The sequence below is a fragment of the Halyomorpha halys genome, unplaced genomic scaffold (genome assembly GCF_000696795.3).
Source record: "Halyomorpha halys isolate HHAL.00 unplaced genomic scaffold, Hhal_1.1 Scaffold91.1, whole genome shotgun sequence".
NCBI lineage: Eukaryota > Metazoa > Arthropoda > Insecta > Hemiptera > Pentatomidae > Halyomorpha > Halyomorpha halys.
In genome coordinates, this window is record NW_027110755.1 from 1,319,620 (window position 1) to 1,338,969 (window position 19,350).

Here is a 19,350-nt window from a genome sequence, read left to right on the forward strand (position 1 = left end):
ACATGAGCCCAAGAGGAGAAGAAAGGCAGTTACCACACCCCAATTTAGTACATGAGGCCAAGAGGAGAAGAAAGGCAGTTATCACACCCCAATTTTTGATTACTTTAATGAAAACTATGTATAATTACTAGTCAAAATTGACGAGTCTGCCTAGTATAAGTAGAGGGAATAAAAAATGGCAGCTGTTTTAAAACGATTAAAAAAATTAATTTTTCATTCGAAGCTCTATATCTTAAAAAGTAGCTACAACAAAAAAAACCCTAAGAAAACGTCATTTAAAGTAAAGTAAATTTTCTAAAATATGAGCCATAATAGAGCTATTTACATCAAATAGTTCTCGAGATATAACTTTTTAAAAAGCAACATTTCATAAAAATGCCGTATGGAACGTACTGCAAGATCAGTAATTATTGAATTTATTTTGAAACATCTATATCTCAAAAACCATTTGATGTACAGATGTCTATTAGCACTCACATTAAAGCTAGTTTAATGTGCTATAAAGTAGTTTATGACGTTTATTTTCGTAGGAATAGTAGTCTTCATGAAATTTGCTAAAATAAATTGAAATATAGTTGTTCGGACAAATTTTAATTTGCCAAATTTATATTCATATGTGAATATCATAAAAACTACTACCCCTACGAAGATAAGTGTCATAAACTACTTTATAGTAAGTTAATTTTCCCTTATTTTGAGTGTTGGCAGACATATGTGCATCTTATGAGTCGAGAGATATATTTTTTCAAAAATCCAACATTTATACGAACAACTAGAAATTAACATTTTGTGAGTTTATTTTGTCAAATATCGTAAAAACTACTTCTTTTACAAAGATAAACATTATTAACTCCTTTATAGCACATTTAACTAGCTTTAATTTGAGCGCTGGCAGACATACACTGAATATCCAATGATTTCTGAAATAAAGTTTTTAATAAATCAAACTTTTTGTCCGAACAACTATAAATCAATTTATTTTAGCAAATATCATGAAAACTACTATTTTTACGAAAATAAACGTCATCATTTATTTTATAGCCCATTAAAATATCTTTAATTTGAGTGCTAATAGACATCTGTACATCGAATGTTTATTGAAATACAGATTTCTCAAAATTGATTCACTTACTACTGATATTACAGTACATTTTTATGAAATGGTCCTTTTTAAAAGGCTATATCTCGAGAACTATTGGACGTAAATAGCTCAGTAAATTTACTCTTCTTTGAATAATATTCTTATAGATTTTCTGTTGTTGCTAGTTTTTAAGATATAGTGCTCCGAATGAAAAATTAATGTTTTTTTAAAGGTTTGAAACAGCCGCCATTTTTTATTCCCCCTAACTATACTTGGTAGACTCATCAGTTTTGACTAGTAATTATACATAGTTTTCATTAAAGTAATCAAAAATTGGGGTGAGATAACTTGCCTTTTCTCTCCTCTTGGGCTCTTGTACTACTTCTTCTTCATACAAACCTTTGCAGTTCTTTGCATACATATTGCCAGAATTAGGGAGCAATGTTATCCATATCCATCTGTCTTTCTAGCATGGTCCATTTGAGTAATTTTCTTTCTCACCTATTAGTAATTCAAGGCTAAGATATTTCCTAATCCTTCATTACGAATCAATCTGAATAGATCTGACATTTATCATTACGGCTGCCTGGTCCTCCTTACATAATCGTTAGAGGAAATCAACCCTTGATTTCTTCTCTTCCATTTTTTGATTATGTTGGTATGATTATGTTAAGACTGTCTAGTCTTATCAACGATTTATTTTAATAACATTAAATTCTTACTTGTTTTCTTTTCCATGACGATTTAGCTAATTTTAGGATCCTTCCACTTGTATGGAATACGTCAAAATTAGATTTATATTAGTTTAGATTTGTTGCTGTCATGTTTGCTTCTGGGTACCTCCACTGAGCGCCTATAAACCCCCAGAGTGGGAATGTCAAGATTCATTTTTTGGGGCTGCCGTGAAATAAATAGACTATCTTAGGTGGGATTCGGACCCACAACTTTCACAACGCTCTAGGACCCTCACTCCAGCTATCAGGTCCTTTTATATAAATAAAATCACTATTTATTTCGAAGATTCGAAAAAAAAAGATTCTTTTGATTCGTTGTCGAAGACAAGCAAAAAAGAAATAGACGCGTTTGTATGCATCCAGTAAATCGAAAATAGGGAGGAAACAGAAACATACAACAGATAATACAAATATTTTGGAAAATATTTCGGGATGTCTATGGCTTTCTTAGATCATAATAATAATAATAATAATTTATTTATTTGTTTATGGGGCAACCCCCGTACAAATAGAGTATGAGTACACGAAATAGATAATCAATTGTAGTAATTTTACAAAAATGATGAGTTAAAGATCGTTTATATAAACTAATAACAAACAATACACCCAAGCTGGGCTATCTACATTCGTTAAAATAAAACAGTAAAACAAAAACGTAACTTCATATTTAATAATATTAAAAAACAAAACAACGTAAGAGTACAGACAGAAATTCATACAGCTTATTTCGGCTAATATCGCTTAGCTTTGGCATGTATCGGATGTCAAAAAATGGAAACAATCCTCCAGGGCCGTTCCATCACAAGCTGGACCAAGCGTCTGTGGGTCCAAAGTATATTTGTGTAGACCGGCGTTTAGAGTAATTGCATATTTACCGAAAAGTCGTGATTGGGCAATTATTCTCAAGTAAGTTATAGGACAGCTGATTTTTAGGTAGCTTTGAGGAGCATCCGTTTTAATGAAGACCCTACCGTACCACGGGTTATAGGTCGATTCTCATGATAACAAGAGGTCTTTTTTCTTGACAGATTCTCTGTATCTATCCAAGATCAGAAGTTCAAGTGCTATTTAAAGTATCAAAATATAAAAATGAGAAATTTTATTTCCTATAATATCCCCTTCCACAGTCATGCTGTCCAAAATGTAGGGATAAGCTAGATTGCTAAATAAATTAATTTTAATGATTTATGTAAAACGATCGCTTTCTCACCAGGTTAAATCTCTTTCTAACTAATCAATGATAAATGATCAATGAGTATTGTCACTTGTTTAATAATGTATATCATATGTTAATCATTTTTTCAAGAATTTGTTTCTCTCATAAGGCTAAAATTAAGGCCCAGTGTCCTTTATGTCCTGTTTGTCCTAGTTATGTACAGACAGAGCTTTCTTTTTTGTAGTGAATTAATAAAAATGTATATAGCTTTTAAAACACGGGAAAAATGTAGGTTGTTCCTTATTACATATATGGATCCAATTTAAAAGTAATACAGCCGTATTTATTTTAGGATAGGAAATTTTCCCATTTTCTCTCTACGTGGATAATACTGACGTGGCTCCGATAGGGTTGGGAACTGCTCTACAATTTTGAATGAATTCAGAATAAACTTTTTTTTTTAATAACCTTACTTTATTTATTAAGAGATGTCAATACATGCTGCCCCAGTCTAAGGCATGAGTATTAGATCTCTATGTATACATACAGAACAAAAACATTATCGTGATTGAAATAAATGATAATAAAGCTGTAAAAAAATATATAATTATAATACTGATGAAGTATTAGTCAAGTAATATATACACATAGTTACGAAAATTAAAAATTAAAAAAAATCATAACACATTCATGCCTATGTACAATATTCACACTGTAACTTGAAACTTTGGACCTACCTTTGCCGAAGTCATAGCAGGGCGCCACGAGCATCTCTCCCAACCGCATCACTGATATTGGAATCAGTGAAGGCTGGGTGAGAGCTCTTTACAATTAATCCACTAGGATTTATAGGACAACACAAAACCTTTATTAACATTAAATATAATTTACTTGAAGTTTGTTGACTAATTATTAAATGCAACAATGTAACTGAAAATAGAATGGGACCACATTGCCACTGACGATGACCAAGTTGCCAACTACGAATGATGTCAAACAAGAAGTGGAATGCCATTGTGCGATACCCGAAGCAGTTACCAGAGCTATGAGAGAAATGCTAGACTGGTCCTTGCTGCGCTCTCCAATCTTTTTACTGATATTAGCATCTTCAATTGTGGTGTATATGGTCAGATACATACCATTCCTCGTCCTCAAAAGTAGGTAAACCTATCATAATATGAATTCAATTAAAATAATTATGCAACTAGTTACTAGTATATTATCAGCAATAATCCATAAATGCCCTATTTATATTTCCTCGATTTACAAGATGTGTAGTGTAGTATAACCAGACTTTTACTATCCAACGTTTCGACCCACATTGCTAGTCTTCATCATGGCTAAGACCCAGAATAGTTAAAACTAATGCAAGAGTATTAAAGTGACATGTAAATAAAACAAATATATATGTGGAGGTGGAAAAAGACATCCATATAAACAAGCTAATATAAATAAATAATAGTAAGGAAGTTAAAGATAAATAGCAAAAAGATATATTAACGAATATTAGGTTAGTAAATTTACTAAATTATGTGTTTTAAAGTGTACTTTGTATTGTATTAGTTTTCATATCATGTAGGTTTTGTTTGGAGCAAAAAAAATATATTATTATGAAGGCTCTTAACTAAATAATTTGCTTTGCTCTTATAAATTTTAACTTACAATAACTTAGTAAAATAATAAATAATCTTATTGCAACAATTTTTGTAAAACTGAAGTTTGAAGGCTCAATAGGTGCAGGTTAAACTACCGCCGAGAAATAAATGCCTGGCTACTTACACATATCGCCGATTTACTATAGTACTGACTCATCTGTTAAAAAAAAAAAAAATTTTACATAATATTTGAAGTATTCCATAGAGTGTACCGTAGATCCCAACTCTATGACACTCCGACTTCCTTTGGGACAATCTGTAGGAAGATCCCCTAGTAGATACAACAATATGCAAGTTTCAACTATCCTACTTCATATAAAATTAAGATTACCGAATTTTATTTAATGTCATCCCAAACAAAAGAATGCAGTGGTTTCAGATCTGGAGAGCATGAAAATAACAACGTATCCAGTTTAGTTCGGCCGCTGCTGCTGTCGAAGAAAGATGCCGAGCCTATGTTAATGATCTAAGTAATCACTTTGAAAACCATTTAATACGAATGTTATTGTTTTCATTTCATTAATGAGGTAGTTAGAACACATATTAATAAGCTAAATAATTTATAATAATGAAAATCTCCTAAACAAAGCGTTAGCGGTCATTGTATGTAGTACAAAAGACTGGTGGAAAAAAATCACTTATTTCACCTCAATTTTTGATCACTTTACTGAAAACTTTGTATAGTTACTAGTCAATTGATCAGTTTGCCAAGCATAGATAGGGGGAATGAAAAATGGTGACTGTTTCAAAATCAAAAGCTTTTAAAAAAAAAAAAACATCCAGAGCTCCATATCTTTAAAACTATCTCTAGAAACCTGATAGAAGGTAATTTAAGTAGAGTAAATTTCCAAAAATATGGGCCCTAATAGAGCGTTTTACTTTCATTTGTTCTCGAGATGTTTATTGAAAAAGAAAATAACAGAATGACGAAAAATCACTAGTTAGTGATTATATCTCAGGAGTCATTAAACTTGCAAATGTCTATTGTCACACATATTAATGTAGTTTAATGTTCCATATAATAGTTCATTACGTTTCAAAATGTATGCCTAAATGAATTCATTAAATGTTGATTTTTAGTTGTATGGACAAAATATTTATTTATGAAAAAATATATCTCAGGAACCATTAGACGTACAGATGTCTATTACCACTCATATTAAAGTAGTTTAATGTTCTAAAAAGTAGTTTATCAAGGTCATCTTTGTAGGAGTAGTAGTTTTCATAAGGTTTGCCAAAATAAATTCACAAAATGTTGATGTTTAGTATGGACAAAATATTTATTTATGAAAAAATATATCTCAGGAACGTATATCTATAAATCTATAGAGTATAGAGAGAGAAATACTTTATTCATATATGCTGCCTAAATACATTAGGTTGCTATCTTACACAGCATACTTATCAATCCGTATTCGGACATATCTACAATACATATTCATGGTATAATCATAAAAAAAGATATACAATTAATAGGATATAATAAAAAAATTTTTTTCACCATTACAGTTTCCTTTTACAATCCATTTCGGTCTGTACAACCAATACAAATGTTTCACTCACTCCCATTTTTCCCTCTCATTTCTGCTCAATTATTCAATTCACCTTATCAACAAATTCGCTCTCCTGAATTCACCCTCCTAGATCCTCTTCAGTGACCCGCTAAAGAAATTCAATATAAGAGGGTAATGTGAGATCAGACCATCATTCATAGTCACAGCAGTAGATCAGTCCATCAAGAACACACAACTAGATACATTTTACAAGAATAAGAATAACATATAGATTAAGAGGAAAATATAATAAAAAAAACACAAAAAAAACCGGCTACTGGAAATACTTGAATGGATAAATACGTTTTAAAAAACAAAACAAAAAAAAAATATCTTAGTAACCTATATAAATATATCTCAGAAGTACATATGTCTGCAGCACTCAAATTAAAGAAATTTGAATATACTATGAAGTAGTTAATGTATTTTATCTTCATAGGAGTAGTCATAGTGAATTATAACTTTTAACTAATGTAGTTTACTGCCCCATGCTTCATCCCTTTTCAAATAAATTGAGTTAGCATTGCAGTTTTATTTTCTTTCAATGATTAAGAAGTTATAACGAGTAAAGACAATAATGAAATTATATTTCAGAATATAACCTTCCGTACATGGATGTGGCAGCTGCTGCTCGGACAGTTACGATGATGGGATTAGGGTCGCTCATCGCCCGAGCCTCTATTGGCTTTATTCTGTATTTCTTCCATAATATCAGCCCCCTGGCAGCTACAATATTCGTAACACTTACTGGAGGGGCGATCTTCTGCTGTTTGACCCTCTCACACAAGGTCATATATCAGACTGCCCTGGCCTTCCTTGCAGCTGCTCTCACATGTAAGAAAATATTTTTAAAATTTTCATACCTCCAATATTTTTTATTTAAAAAAAATTAAAATGGGAATTCATTAATTGAGTACCTCAATTTAAAACACAGTAAGGTTCATTTTTGTACAAAATAATGTAACGAGGTTATCTCTTTGGGTAGAGAAAAGATAGATAACCGATCGATTTGATCGGTCTGTTTGTGAAAGATGTTTCTCTTGAGAAGATCGTGAAAGAAAAAATAAGACAGTATGAATGTAGTGGACGCGTGTACATATTTTTGATACTTGTGTAATACAATAAAAATTGTTTTTAGTTCATTAGTTTTTTTCTCTTGGCCCTGGTACCACGCAACAATAAGTTAGACATCGTTTTCGTCAGGTAATTTCAATCCTTATCCATTACCAAAGTTCATTCGTTAAAAAATCGTTTAGAAACGTGTTAAAAATGCGTTCGGCTAGCGCCACATGTGTTTGGTTCCAAACAAGGCCAGCTAAAGCTATTCCCACAACGTAAACATGGAAAATTGTACTGCGGGGAGGTGATGGTAGCAGCGTGGTAGCGCGCCAGTCTGCCAACCCATAGATTGCGAGTTCAAGCCCGGCCCTACCCGTGATTTTTTCAAGCAAAAAGTTATGCAATACTCACTCACAATCGCCCCTCCCCCCGGGCAATTGTGAGGCCCGTTAGCCAATGGGTGGCACTCACAAAAATAGGTGTGGGAGTGACGGACCCACCCTATGAAAACCACGTCAGGAAACGCGCGATTTATTTCTTGAGTACATCGCACGAGGCCTTGGACCTCCACGGTCTGTCGCGCCAATGAAAAAAAAATGTGGTGTTGCTAAGTGGACCTAGCCGTATTTGTAAATAAGCTACTCAAATATATAAGAGAACTCTTTCGATTTTTAATTTGATAGTTTAACTTTGCATCCAAAAATACCCAGCTACAGTCTGAAATCCAGCTCTAGTATAGTTAAAGTAATTTTTTTTTTTCAGTAATTAATCCTTTTCCTAACTCGGCTACTCAAGAGAGTATTAGTTATTGGAACGTTCGAATTCGTTCAAACGCTGGATTATGTTGGGCCATTGAAGGCAGAGGTTGTGTCAAATAATATTAATATCAATAATAATAAGGAATAATATCAATGCTCTCTTCTCCATATCCCTGCGCACTCTCAGCGGCGCATTTCTAGTCCCCTTACCACGTTTCAATCAAAGTTTCAGCGGTTGCTCGCATGTAGACCAGCAATAAACTGTTAGAATCATGTGCTCTAGATCCTTTCTGACGACTGGAATCTTCTTTTGAGAATGACGTAAGTGGCCGTCTCCTGAGATACCCCGAAACGTCTATGTTTTTCATTAACTCATGTCCCTTGTGAGTTCCGGCTAGTAATTAGAACCCCTCTGGCTGCAACCATCAGCACACATACAAACACTCCAGGCTGCATTTAATTTTGGACTGGGGGAAAATTACAACTTATCTGTTCGATGCCCAGATGAGCACAGGAAGCCTACAAAATGATTGTGATAATCCCCAGGACCTGAACAGCCTTAGGTCCTTCCTCTATGGCGTCATTTTATAATCAATATTTTTATAAAATGTTACCAATAAGTAATAACTAGAAACTAGGTTCCGAAAAAATTAATTAATGTTTTAATATAAACATGTCTGATGTATTTACTAACGTCTCCAATTTTTCAATTTTTATTTTTAAATTTTACGGGGAGTTTAATTTAAGCTTAATAGTGTGATGTTTCAGCTGTGGTGATCACACTAAGAAGCTTGATTATAATTGATCTTCTAGGCCTCAACAAACTGACGAGCTGTACAGGCATATTATTCTTCCTCCAAGGCTTCGCCTCTTTTGTAGGAATGCCAATTGCAGGTAAAAATATTCGTTTGTAAGAATATATTATTACCTTATCTATTCTAACCTATTCTAACCCTGGTAGAACGTCAAGTTTTCATTTTCTGGGACCGCCAGAGTAATAAAAGACCCCCTAGGCCTTATTCGAACCAGCACTGTTGCAGTTCTCAGGTTGTTATATAGTGTAGGTGCCTCAACCACCTGAGCTACAGACGACGTTTGTTTACTCCGTATCAATCATTACACCCAGGTTTTTTTAAAAACGGCTGGAAACGAATCATGCCTACATAGTGTGACAATGGTCTCGGTTTGCTTCCTGCTAATGGCAAGGAGTGCCTCAATCTTGTGATCTGGAAGTTGCAGGCATATCGAAGACAGCCAACCTCAGATTGCAGCAATAGTCTGATCACCATTAAGGCTACTTCTACTTAATTCGCTATCACCGCCACTGCTCTGCTGTTTGGGTGTGGGCGTGGTTATGTGTGCGCGTTAACGTGTGCGTGCGTGCATGTAATTTAGGATGTTTTGTGTTATGATTTTTTTCTTTTACAATAATTATGTTTTATTGTGCATTTTTTGTATTTACCTTTTATGAATAGAATTAAATATGAAGTTTGATGGAATTTCTAATCCTTATCTTCTCGACCGAGGAGCCTTTAAAGACTTTTATTGGGTTTATCAGGTTTTGAACTTAAACATAAGCCTGGGTTTAAATTATGGTACTCTTAGGAAGGTTAAACCCAACACAATTTACCTATCCTATTGATATAATCTGACGTTTTTATTATGTATCGGAGGAGTTGGAATCGAAGAACGTAGATGAATTGGACCCCAAGTTGTCCAGAATTACTGTTGCTGCTGAAAACTCTAGACATGTACAATGTATTAAAGAGATCACTTCGGCGGAGTACCAGAGAGTGTGGAGATAAGTAGAGCTGTAAGTCTTTCTCCTAGAGAACCTTTTGCTACTAGCCTCCTACCAGTCCTAATGAGGGGAAGGGAACCGCTGTTTTGTAGAGAGTACTCGCGGATAGTGAACAGAGAGTGGACCGATATGTTAAGTTAAGATGTTCTTTGTTTTAAGTTTGTTAAGTTGCTGCTGCTTTGACACATAATTTACCTTCAATAGCGTATTTTGACCGTACATTATCCAGCAACTGCACCTAGCAACTTTTATTTTCTTTTAAGGACAGCTGAGCCATTTCCGGGGAAGTAATGTAAAGATCCTACACGGAAGAAGTTTCTGAAGAGAGGATGTGTTCTTAGGGATCAGTCCTAAAGAAGTGGGAAGTGGGTAGTGTACCCGCTCTCTAATAGGAAAGGCTGCTCAACGTTCCCTGCTAAAAAATTATGTGAGGGAAAGGAACGAAAAATAGCCACTGCCTATACGCAGGTTATCCTTTTATAGAAAACATACAGATTTAGGGAGATAGAATTCGTCCAAGTGAAATGATAACCTACCTTTGATTAATATTTGGAAAATATTTGAAAATTGAGCCTCACTTGGACTACTTGGTAAGAAGTGTGACCCTGGGATTAAATGGACTCATTCGTGTTAGGGGCGCTTTCTGTGGCCTAAGATACTCGGCGACGTAATGTATGTATAAAGGACTAGTGTTAATTTTTTATCTCAAAAAAGCGGAACTGTAAAACTTGAAAGTTTAACTTGTTTAGAAGTGGTGTCTGTTTTATTTTTATTATTATTTTATTTATTTATTTTTTCATGTACATAGTTTGATTATGTTCATTTTATTTATCCTTCTGGTTGTATATTTTTTTGAGAGAGATTTTATGTACTCTTTTTTTAAAATTTATTTTTGTTCTTACTTTATTTTATTTTAGTTTGAATGTGATCTGTTATCACTATTACCAGTTGCCCATAATGTTGTAGCAGATTGTGATATTTAACAATAAATAAAAGAAAAAAAAGTGGTATCAGATTTTATTTGTAGAAAGAATGTTTCATTTGAGTTTTTTAATATTTGTCGTGAATGATGCCTATTAAATATCTGTTTCAGAAATTTTAAATGCCAAGACAGGTTCTCATGGTGTAGGTATAATTTTCTCTGGCTGTGGCTACGTATTATCTGGTTTATTTAATATGTGCCTGGCCATAGTTAGCGTTCGAATAAAGAAGAAACAAGCACAACGTACCTAACAGGACATATCGTTGGTATTCCTCAACTCAAGAAATGTTTTCATTTTTATCTTTAACCATTGCAATGTAAAATATAATATGAATTTAAAAAACTTCGATGTTTCTCTATGTTTTATTTAGTGGTGATTAAAGTTATTACGATAAATTTGCTTCATTCCCTCTTAAATCTCACGATTTCTTTAGTAATTTTTTAAAATGCATTTATCGTGATTATATCTGTTCATCAGATCCTAAGGAAAATGTGCTAAATGTATTGTATATATTGAATATCATAATCAAAATGATTCTAGTGTGTATAGCTATTGCTGGTACTAGGAAGGCTAAAGGGGCATCGTCTCCAGACAACAGAATTTAGGGAGCAGTAAATTTTAAGATAAACGATACATATATTGTAAGATATTAACAAATTTCCATTCCTTTTTTTCCAGTTAATATCAGCATTTTTTAAATATTATTATATTTTATTGAAATACTATAATCTCCCACCCATGGCTGTCAAAGATTTCAACTTCCGTAAAATTATCAATTTTGTTACGTTGAAGGAAATCGGCTATGGGTCGAAACAAGTAGTAATCCGATGGTGCAAGGTCTGGACTGTATGGTGGATGAGGCAGGATTTCGAACCCAAGAAGTTCTTTTCTTTGGTTCGACGGGATGTGTGACGAGCATTATCTTGTTGGAATAAACGTCTATTTCGTTTGATCAAAGCAGGATAACGCTGTGACAACTTGGCTTATAATCTTTCCAGTTATTAACAGTAGAGCATCCGTGTGGAACAAATTCTTGATGAATAACACCTTAAAAATTAAAAAAAAAACGCAATGGACGGATTTTTTTCTTCAAATTATCCCCTTGCAGCAACCAGCAGTTTGACCGTGATCTTGCCCTTGCTTACGGGTTTTTCCAAAAAGTCTTTATTAAAAAACTTAAACCAATTATTTTTCTGTTCTTCTCGGCAATAAAAGGTTTTTTTTTTCATTTCTGTCTGCCAGAATAAGTCGGTTTGGTATACTAATCAGTGGATAGGGAGCCATCGGAATTTCTGATAATAAGTAGGTCAAGAAAAGGGAGGGAACGGTCAATTTCACCTTCAAAAGTAAATCGAAGACGAGGGTGGTTGGAGTTAAAGGCTGATAGGATCTCGGGGATTCTGTCAGGATTGAGGACATGAAGAGATCGTCCACGTACTGGTAGACTCCTCAACTATTTTTCTCAACACCCTTATCGCCAAATTATTAATGTTGCTAAGAACCTTATCCCCCGATCCTTTTCTCTTTCTGACCCTCAATACCACCACACCAACATACAACGTATTAAACGGTTCCTATTTAACAACAATTTTCCTCAGAAAATTACTAACAATCTACTCGATTCTTATATTAACCGTGTTACTCCGATCCCTCCTGTCCTCAACTCTTCTCAACCCACTCCACCCCTTTTTCAGTACAGGTCCCTTCCGTATATCCCCATTCTTTCTGATAAAATTCAAAAATCCTTAAGATCCACTATTCCCACTCTACGTCTTGGCTTGAAGTTCCACAACAAAATTTCCTATGTTTTTCCAAATTGAAATACCCTACTCCTTTCTTACACCGTTCCTTCACCTGTCTTTCTTAATCACTTACACATATTCTATCCCATTATTTTCTACTTTATTTCCCCTTTGTTTTTCTATATATGAGTTTTTTTATTATAATTGTGTAAATATCTCTTCTCCCCCTCTATTATGTACATTACCATTTATTGTTTACAACTTTACAACCTTTAATTTTTCTTATTAAATTTTACTTTTCATTGTATACCCCTGTTATTTTCCGCTTATGTTTTTTCTTTTTTGTAACTATGTCAAGTGTTTGTATTTTTCTTAGCCCTGACGAAGCTCTGCAACGTGGGGCGAAACTTTGGCTCAATAAAAATAGTATACCTATTTACTATTTGAGATTTTTTGACCGCACCCGGAGCACATTCCATTGATCTATACACACGGTCAATCAATAATCTTCCAGTTGGAGATTTTATAGTTCGCTGGATAGTGTTGTGGATAACAGTAGTGGTGTAGGTTTAAATAAAAACTCCCATTAATTATTTACAATGGCATCGGAATTTATTCACAAGTACTGAATTTGTTTTAGTCGATCTTATATTAAGTTGATTACAGTAAAGTAAATTGTACAAGTAATATAACATAAGTAGTTGTTCCCGCAGCCATCTGAAAAAAGTAAAATTTATATTCAGTAATTTTATTGCTTCAATAATTATTATTGTATGTATTAGTGATTAATAGTAAACACTTACTGAAGTTAGCAAACGATAGTCAAGGTAGAAAAATTGACATGCTGTTTGCTTCAATTGGTGTTTCATGTTCAAATATGTCCTCAACGTGTTCTAAAAAATGGATTTATCATATCGAAAACATAGGTATTAACTTTAATAATATTTAATAAAGTAATAATATAATTACTAATAAAACGCAATCAATACATTTACATCTTTCGAAATGTCCCAGCTGCTCATCATAATGCTCTTGAAGAGTTCTGCATTAAATCTTTCTGCCTGAAAATATATGTAGCTTAAAAATTGTCATTAATAATTTATTTAGTTTTAAATTTTCATTGAAAGTATATCTAAATTATACTGTTTAATAAAAATACATGTTTTTAAAAATATTAATTAAAAATATGGAAAAAAAGAAGAGGTAAACGTTTAACGCCGTCCAATGGGCCATTTAGTAAGAACAGTGCTCGTATTGCAATATGAGAACCATCTGTTCTAAAGCTACAGCTTCAAAATGATCGATAGAAGAAATAACAGAACTATTCTCAATGTCCTTATGTCTTTCATTTTCATAAATAAGTTTTGTAATCCATCAATAAACAGAGAATAAACACACCTTCCTCAAAATTTGAGTTCCAAATTCCTTACAGTTGAGTTACTTTCATACAGAACTTCAGGGACAATTTTTTAAATTTAAATTTGGCTCAAAAGGCGCGGGTAACCCCAGGATGATTGTCAGAATTCATAAATTTTATGAAAAAAGTAATATGAATGATAAGGTATTGAAGCCGCCTATTTGTTTCCGAATAACAGCCAGAAACAGGTTTCATACGTCTATTTTGCGGTACTTTAAGCAGTTCAAGTAAAAATAGAAAAGATGCACGGCAATATTTATATATCTTGTTTTGTAGCTCAATTTTTGTTTTTTGTTTTGTAGGGTTTCAAAAATGATGCCTGCGTATCATATCGTGAGTCCAACAATAAATAACCGAAACGTGCTTTAATATAGTACTAAAGACCCAAAACTATATTATTTTTAATAAAATTTAATACTAGTGCACGAAATGAAATTTGACGCATGAAGTCGTTAGCAGAAACGTTACGATAAATACCAAAAGCACCTGACAAGATCCCGACCTGGAGAAGACTCTTCTCTTCTCTTCTGAAGAAGAATCTTCACTACCTCGCTGTGACGCTTCTGACCATATGCATAGTTAATATAACAAAAAAGTATGGCGGTGGCAATCTCTTAACTAAACCGAAAAAACTGTCAAATTTTTGTTTGACAATTTTTGCGTGTAATGGGCATTTCCTGCATTTTTTAAGCGTAATTTTTTTTCTTATCGTTGTGTATTTTATATTACCATAATAATACTTTATTTCTTCCTTCCCTATATTTGTATATAATTGTCTTTTCCCTTATTTTTACAAAATATTTACTTTACCTTTTTAATTCTTATTATCTTAACATTTCAAAATGTTCTTATATTTGTTGTTTTTGTATCTTTTTAGCCCTACAAAACGGGGGGAAACGTCAATAATAAATAACTGACACTTTTTATGATACTAGTGGAACTAAAAATGTTCGCAAAGTTAGTCGTTTAGCTTTTAGTTTATACTACAAATGTCTGCTTATTATCTGGAAACCCACCCATCGTATAATTTTCCTGGAGAACTGTTTCAAAATAGACGACGTAGGGAAAGGACTGATATAATTTTTTTTAATGATTCGGTATTGTTTTATTTATTTTTATTCTATTGTTCCATAGCTAGCAATAAACAATTTTTCTTTTTGTTTTAAAATCAAAACAAATTCATGTGTCGTATCCGAAAAGGCATCAAATTGAATATGGCAACGTATACTAAAGTTACATATGAAAATAAACATATTACTGGAACGTAAGATTTGATGCCTAATTTACTCAATACTATACCTAGAAAACTCAGATAAAAAAATTGAAATTAAGCTATTTATTACTCTTACATTAATTACTGTACAGAGTTTAACAATCATATACTATATATAAATAGCGTGCTAAGTAAAAGTTGTTCTGCGCAAAAGTTTTTTTAAAAACTAGATTCTGCCTACAAAATCTTTATTATACTGTGCTACGACTGACTTGAAATCTATAAGAAAAGAATAGTAAATCATGTGAGTAAATGTGGTTTGCGAAGATCTGTAGATAATATTTTTGTTCCTTGGTTACTTTGTGAAGCTATTTGCTTTGCGATGGAAGCCACTATTGAATGCGATGACATTACTGTAATCTTCAGCGACTCCCAAGCCGTAATACAAAAATTAACAACACCAGGTGCCGTAGGGTCACCCATGGAAGAAAAGTGCAGAAACATGGCTGCTATCGTGAAGAAAAGAGTTGGTATAAATGGTAATGGACAAGTTGGCTAAACTCGGTTGTGCAGAGAACCAGCCTGTTCAGCTACTTTCCTACAGAACAGCAAAATCAATGATAAGTTCTTATTGTAAGGACAGGACAAGCACCCGACACAAAGTTCAAGCGGAAGGAAAGAAGTGGGAGAGCCTACTGGATAAGGAAAAACGAATCCCTGGCAATCTTAGCAGAGCTGAGAGAGTGGCTTGTTGGCCATAAACACCTCCATCGAAGATTCACCGACATATGCAACATGGGAGACATGGATGGAGAAAATCTTATAACATGTATTAGTCTGGATGATATTCAGCAGGATGCTGACCAATTAAGAGGAAAAGTAAAATTGTATTGGGCTGCGAGAGGGAAAATGACATAATAGCCTACTTCCTATGGCGTAGGAAAAAAAAATTTGTGAAATGATCTTTTAATACAATACAATAACATAGCCTTTGATTTTTTCATGTTCAGAGCTATTCAATTATGACGTTCTGGTGTAATTTTAGCTTGACTTCGTACTTGTAAAGGTAACGTAGAGCTCAACATTGAGACGAGAGTAGTATATTCGTGAAAAAATATTGCAAATAATGGATTGTGTTGTTGATATGGTATAATTCATGATGAGATTTCTTATGAAAGAAGAAGGGAACCAAAGAAAGGTACAATGCATGCATATGTCGCGTGTGAATTATCTTTGATATTTTATCAGATATTTTTTTTAACTTACATTATTTGCTGCTTTCATTGCTGATGTGACTATTAAAATAATGACCCCTCCACTGCCAAAAACATCGAAAACAGTTATGACCAGAGACAACGTGTCAGCGTAAACATCAGGCCTGACGATACAGACAATGATGATGTATATTTTTATTACAATTACTACAAACGAAAGTGTGATTACATGTAAAAGGTAAATGTCGTAGGCATTGTTGACCCTTTCTGCTAAGTTGCAGAGAGCATGGTGGATATCCACCATTTGACGAATATCAGCGCTATTATAAAGAGTGCTCAACTGTTGAGTGATGGCTCCGAGTTGCCTGCTGATGATGTATAGAAGAACGGAGTACTGCCCTGCCACCATTACAGGCGCATTCGTGGAAATGAAATACAAGATACTGGCGATGGTGTAGTCCCAAGAGAACTGTCTGTAGTAGAGATCTATAAGTCTGGATATAGCATTCAAAATAGTTATCACTATTATCCCAGCATTGAAAAAGCTATTGTAAGATATGTTTGTCAAGCAATTGTTAATATCGTATAATTCCGCGATAATAATTGGCAAAGAGTTTCTCAGTAAGTAGTATTGTATTAATATGATCAACCAAGTTATGGAATAGAAGATAAACACGAATAAATCCAAGAGCAGAGCTATAGAGAGCGACAACTCTTTTATCAACAAGATGGCTACGAAAAGGCCTTGGCCTATTGTGAGCAGTCCTAAAAATATCTCGTAGCAGTAGAGCTTCTTCGAGAATACGAACTTCATAGCATGAATCCGGCACATAGGAAACACACCGAAGATACGAGAAATGTTGAGAGTGGTTGAAAGGGTTGCCTCGAAGCCCTGGGACATGGTACTGGAGGGGGCCTATCGATGATATTGGATCTGTTACGTGCGAGCTTCCGTGTGTTACGGCAATGACTGGACACAGTGATACCATCTGCTGCTGAATACTCGGGGCAGTTGCATCAAATATTCATTATGGAGTCATTCGTCTTTTATCAATCAACCATAATTAATGTTGTAATTTTGCGGCTTTTTACGAACTTATTAATATAAACGACATAATTTAGTAGATATTTATATCAAACAATGGACGGAATTAAACCAGAAAAAAAATTATTTCATTTTTATTATTTTTTTCTTGACAATTATGGACATGAAACATTATTTCGTTTTGTGTTTGAGTAAAATTTAAAATAAAAAATTATATTGACGCTCAATTTTGAATCAACACACATTCGATATCAGAGTTTCGTCTTCCTTAATTCGTAAAGGATATAATATATTTACATTGCAAATTAAAAGTTACATACTGTTCATTGTAATATATAAAGTAAATAAATGAGTCTGATTAATATTAAAAGACTTGATACAATCATCATTCAAATTAAGGAATGGTGGCTAAGTAGAATAACAGTATACCTTTCAAATTTATAGAATAAAATATTTTCTTTTTTATTTGATTTTAAAACCTGGGTTACTTTCTGTACATTTATTTTTGTTTACCCCCTGCCTGGTAATATTATTATATTAAAAGCCCAAACGAAATATGCTGTACGCATATAAACGAGCATATTTCAAAGCTATGCAAAGGTTTGAGTATGAGAAACAAAAGGCTGCGCTTTGGGGATTGCCTTATATTAATATACTCACCCAAGGAATTTGTCATGACTGAGAGATAGCCACATTGTACGAATTTCCTCAGGTATACCTTTAAATTACCTTGTTGTTTCTAATATAGTATCGACTTGATATTAGAGCAATTAATAATGCTGCCAGTTGGATACAGAAAATATAGTTAAACCAGATTTACAAGTGTGTAAGCTACTGGCCCAGTTCCATCTATAGCAGATTGATAGGTGCACTGCGCAGGTTATTGCAGGACCTTCTTACACACCGTTTAGCGTTGAAGGCATGTACGAGCACTCATGTTCGAACCTTCAGATGACCTTCATCGCTCGGTGCGTACTGCTAGTAGCGTTTCATGTTTTAATATGAAACTGACGGATCTAGCTGCCAGCAGAACGTGAGTTACCTTCTAAACGGCCCTCACAAGTAGTAGTGGTGATAATGTTGAGGATATGCCTGTTACTTAATACTTGTAAGACAGGATAGTATGGATTGGCTATTACTATATAGCTATATTACTCAACGAGACAAGACAAGACTAGTGGTATATAGTTTGCCCAGTGTAATTTGAAATGCCACAGTGTGGACAGTCAGTTTGTAACAATTGCTTTGCCCTAGAATAAGATTTGACCCATACTTAATTCCTGCGCTATCTCAAAATATGTCCATGATTTTGGGTTTTAAAACATAGGGTCCAACCCTACTTTCTTAGATATTGAGGTCCATGTCGAAATCTATAAAACCCATTTTGAACCGTTTCGATCCGCCGACGTACCTCTACCAGTTCTAAAACCTGTCAGACTTTTTTAAAAGTTTCAGTAAGAATATAAGAATCGAAATTGAAATGAAAGTGAAGAAGCAGGGTAAAAAAAGTTCGAAAATAACCAAAATTAAAAAATGCCGAAGTGTCATTATATATATATGATTGGTAAAACAAAGACTTAAAAAAGAGAGAAATGACCAACTCGGTTGCTACCTAAACACTGCCTTTTCTTTTTTTCTTTTTTTTTCCTAGCCCCTATAGAAAAATGTTTTTATCGTTGAAATTTTTTATACATATTTACAATTGTTCTTTTACTGGAGCATTGCTCCATTCTAAGGACGGGTTGAGATTATAATTTTTATGAGTCTATATAATGTTTAAGTAGACGAGGTGCTGGGGCACACTTCGTTTTCTGAGTTTTATCCTACATACTAAAAACTAAAACTAAAACTAAAACTAAAGAGCGTCCTTTCACTAAATTTCAATGGTCGGTACATCATTGGCTACGAGGGTGGAGGTCCTGCCAGCGTACTGGAGGGG

General features: G+C 33.7%; 2 protein-coding genes across 7 annotated transcripts in view; one reads left to right on the forward strand and one right to left on the reverse strand.

Moving 5' to 3' along the window:
• LOC106677219 (monocarboxylate transporter 14) overlaps window positions 1–11,124 on the forward strand; it is a 77,916-nt gene extending 66,792 nt beyond the window's left edge. For 2 of the 5 annotated variants that reach the window (XM_067048875.1, XM_067048876.1), the window contains 4 exons: window positions 3,912–4,128; window positions 6,774–7,013; window positions 8,765–8,890; window positions 10,891–11,122. In XM_067048875.1, coding sequence (XP_066904976.1) covers window positions 3,912–4,128; window positions 6,774–7,013; window positions 8,765–8,890; window positions 10,891–11,030 — 723 coding nt within the window. In that variant the 3' untranslated portion in view covers window positions 11,031–11,122. Of the gene's footprint in view, window positions 1–3,911; window positions 4,133–6,773; window positions 7,014–8,751; window positions 8,891–10,890 lie in introns of those variants that run through there. The other 3 variants (XM_067048879.1, XM_067048877.1, XM_067048878.1) reach the window with 3 other exon arrangements.
• Window positions 11,125–13,122: 1,998 nt separating this feature from the next.
• LOC136796112 (gustatory receptor 68a-like) lies at window positions 13,123–17,243 on the reverse strand. 2 transcript variants are annotated; one of them, XM_067048859.1, is made up of 4 exons: window positions 16,419–17,243; window positions 13,518–13,583; window positions 13,326–13,415; window positions 13,123–13,239 (listed from the first exon to the last, which is right to left on the reverse strand). In XM_067048859.1, the coding sequence occupies exons 1-4, from the start codon at window positions 17,196–17,198 to the stop codon at window positions 13,183–13,185; spliced, it is 993 nt and encodes a 330-aa protein (XP_066904960.1). In that variant the 5' UTR covers window positions 17,199–17,243; the 3' UTR covers window positions 13,123–13,182. The 2 variants fall into 2 exon arrangements, with proteins under 2 accessions (XP_066904960.1, XP_066904959.1); XM_067048858.1 differs by having other exon boundaries at window positions 13,512–13,583.
• Between the last annotated feature and the right edge of the window lie 2,107 nt (window positions 17,244–19,350).